The 3316-nt window shown below is 41.3% G+C and overlaps 1 gene segment (V, D, J or C); it reads right to left on the minus strand.

The window, feature by feature from the left end:
* Nucleotides 1-2417: 2417 nt before the first annotated feature.
* On the minus strand, nucleotides 2418-3094 carry LOC110542797 (Ig heavy chain V region 441-like). The segment is given in 2 exon segments: nucleotides 2418-2878; nucleotides 2983-3094. Coding segments are annotated over 2 exon segments (492 nt in total).
* Between the last annotated feature and the right edge of the window lie 222 nt (nucleotides 3095-3316).

A 3316-nucleotide genomic window follows, 5' to 3' on the forward strand; every position in this document is an offset into this window, starting at 1 on the left:
CTATGCATACATTGGACCTAGGCAGATGACACTTTTATATGGGCAACTTGGTCATTTGGTGGGTTCCCCAGTAAGCGGCGCAGGGGATTGTTTCTGAAAAGGACTCTGTGGCATGTTTTTAAATCACTTCTCCCTGGTGGGGCTGCATTGCAATTCCACCATGGAAAAGGATTTGCTCAGTCTTGATGTGACTTGAAATGCTGGGGTGGGGAAGTGGCAGCCTCCATTCCTGACAGATAGAAAACCAGGGAGGGGGAAAGAGTGAGAAAATTTGGGGCCAGGAGGATAGAAGGATGGGGACTATGTTTGGGATGTAAAGTGAACAACTATGTAACAAATGTAAAAGTTAAAAGAAAGATGACATCATCAAATAACATTATCAACGAACAGGGATTCATAGATAGGATATAATAATCTGCTACTCCAAAGAATATAACTTCTTACACTAGTTCCCACAGGAATCTTTCTGCACACAGAAAAATCAGGAAGCACCCGCACTGCAGCTTGCACATGTAATAGACAGCCAGGCAGAGGTCTCTCAGTAAGCCATCAATTAGAATATGGCCTTAAACCTTGATGTCTTGTTCTCTGTACAATTTTCAACGGATGCAGTTCAGCTCTGGGGCAAGAAACCCACTGTCTATCCAGAGAGCTGTGTTGTGTCTTGGCCCGAAGACAGAATCTGCCCTGAGCTTGGTAACTTTCAATAGAGCCTTAGTAATGTGCATTTATTAAAATGGAAGCACATGGGGAAACTTGGAGATTTAGTGTGAAAAAAAAATTTCTCTTCTATGTCTTCAAAAATACAACTATTCAAAATAAATCTTTTGTAGACAACTACACTGAGACTAAAATCTTAAGATTCTGTGAAACAGAGAGGGATTTATTGGAGACACAGTTAGGAATACTTGTATTAGAGGCAAGGAAGTGACTATTTGGACTTCTCAACAAGCAGCAGATCATGCCTGCTGTAGGAAACCTAGCCAACTATGCAGGGCTACTTAAGCGGGAATCTTGATGTGACCCTACAGCTGCCACTATACTATAAAAAGGAATCTCTTACTGCATCCAGAATCTTTATCCTTGCATTTCAGATAAATGTAGTCCTCCCTATTCATCCAGGAAACTCCTGCAACATAAATTAAGTTAAAGAAAAAGCAGCCACAAATGTGAATGAAAACAAGGTTCTATAAAAGAGGGTTTGTAGGAAAAAAAGGAAAAGGAAAAGTGGTATAAATATAGTGTAAACTCAAGAAAAAATACTTTAATATTCACAATGGAAACCACACTTTTTCTTTGTTTCTTTTCTAGGATAGACATAAAGATAGAACAAACTGCCTGGGATACAGCTCAGCAAGCTGAGTGGTTTCCTGGCATATACAAAACCTGGTTTTCCCGCTGCCAGCTGCTTTTGTTTCCTTGTTTCTGACCCACTGTTTTTGGAGCTGCAAAACTGCAGTCTCTTGTATTCCCAGAAAGGACAATGCACCCTTCTCACCTCCACTCTGAAGCTGCCTGTCGGCTGCTATCCTTTCCCGCAGATGAGATTCCCTGTGTGAGAACTGGGCCTTGCTGCTGATAAAGCCCTGGTTCCAGGCGCTGAGATTCTCTGGCTCGGCTGGACTGAGCCCCAGACCTACAGTGCTATTTGGTTGATGAAACACTAGCCTCGTGGTCCACTTCCATTTCCCCTTTCTCGTTAAAAGGAATGGCTTCTTCACTTTCTCTTCCATTTGGGATTCCTCTGGCTTCTACAGCCACATTCTCCCTACTCAAAAATCCAATATTATCCAGTAACGCTAAGAGCAATCAGTAAAATAAGAAGTGATTCCCTATTTCTCTTTTCTCAAAGTCCTGTTTCTCTCTGATTGTTATCCCACTTAAAAAAATACTGTCTCATTTATTTTTATGCTTTCTAAAAAATCATAAGATTAAATTTTAAATATTAAGATGACTGACTACATGACATGAAAAAACAATTTTAAAACTTTTTAACTTTGTTTATATTATCTGATTTTATACTAACCAAGCCACAAGTCTCATTTTAAATTACTATGAATTTTGATATAAATTCATGTTTATATAAATTTTACATAAATGAGTCATCCCTGCTTCAAAAATAATTTTACATGATGTTTTCCTGGAGATGTAAATGCTATTCTAATTAAAAAAAATAAAAAAACTAGGAAGGCTCTACCTAGAATGTGAAAAGACAAGACACAAAGATGTCCATGGAAGTCCTTATCATGTGATTTCAGTGACCAAGGCAGGGTCCTTGACAGCCTTATAACTGTCATTTTCCATTTTGTTCATGAAAGACCGTGCCTTATATTTTTAACACATTACAAGAAAAACATATAATGCTTTGAGTATGTTTTATTCCTTCAGAATACACATTTAGAGAGAATTCTTGGTTAACTGTTAGAAAAACTTCAGCCCAGCCCCTCAGAGGCATGTTTGATCTTGCCTGCATCATCTCCAAATCTGTGTTCTCTGTGCGCCTCCTGGTGGTCATGAGCGGCATCACAGGGAGGTTTGTGTCTGGGTCCACACTGAGGTCCCCTCACTGTGTGTGTAGTACAGTAATAAGTGGCCGTGTCCTCAGATCTCACTTTGCTCATTTGCAGGTACAGAGTGTTCTTGGCGTTGTCTCTGGAGATGGTGAATCGGTCCTTCAGGGACGGTGCATAGTTTGTGGTACCACCATTTGGATTAATTTCTCCAACCCACTCCAGCCCCTTCCCTGGAGCCTGGCGGACCCAACTCATCCAGTAGCTGCTAAAAGTGAATCCAGAGGCTACACAGGAAAGTTTCAGGGAGGCCCCAGGCTGCACCACACCTCCCCCAGACTCCACAAGCTGCACCTCGCACTGGACACCTGCAAACAGAGAGAATCCTGTCAGTAAACTGCCATACAAGCTCGCTATCCATCTCACCCGTGTCCACTGATGGATTCAGTATCTCTTCTTCCCGATGAATTACCTTTTAAAAGAGCAACAAGGAAACCCAAAATCAGACCGAAATCCATTATGTGGTCTATGTTCAGTGCTGATCACCGAATAAAGTGACCTGGAAATCAGGGCTGATCTCCTCGGCCTGAGCTTCAGGGTCAGTGCTGGATGGTTTTCATGAGGAGAGAGAGACCTTATTTGCATGTCTTCCTGACATATAACAAGTTCTGTCGATGGAGGGAGGAGAAGACACTTACTGGATGTTTCTAAAGGAGCTGTGGGAGTCAGCCAATAAAGAAAATGGCTGCAAAAGTTTGTGTCACAGTAAACTACTTTTCATTGGTTCAAATTGAGACTCATTTACT

The sequence above is a fragment of the Meriones unguiculatus genome, chromosome 7, assembly GCF_030254825.1.
Source record: "Meriones unguiculatus strain TT.TT164.6M chromosome 7, Bangor_MerUng_6.1, whole genome shotgun sequence".
Taxonomy (NCBI): domain Eukaryota; kingdom Metazoa; phylum Chordata; class Mammalia; order Rodentia; family Muridae; genus Meriones; species Meriones unguiculatus.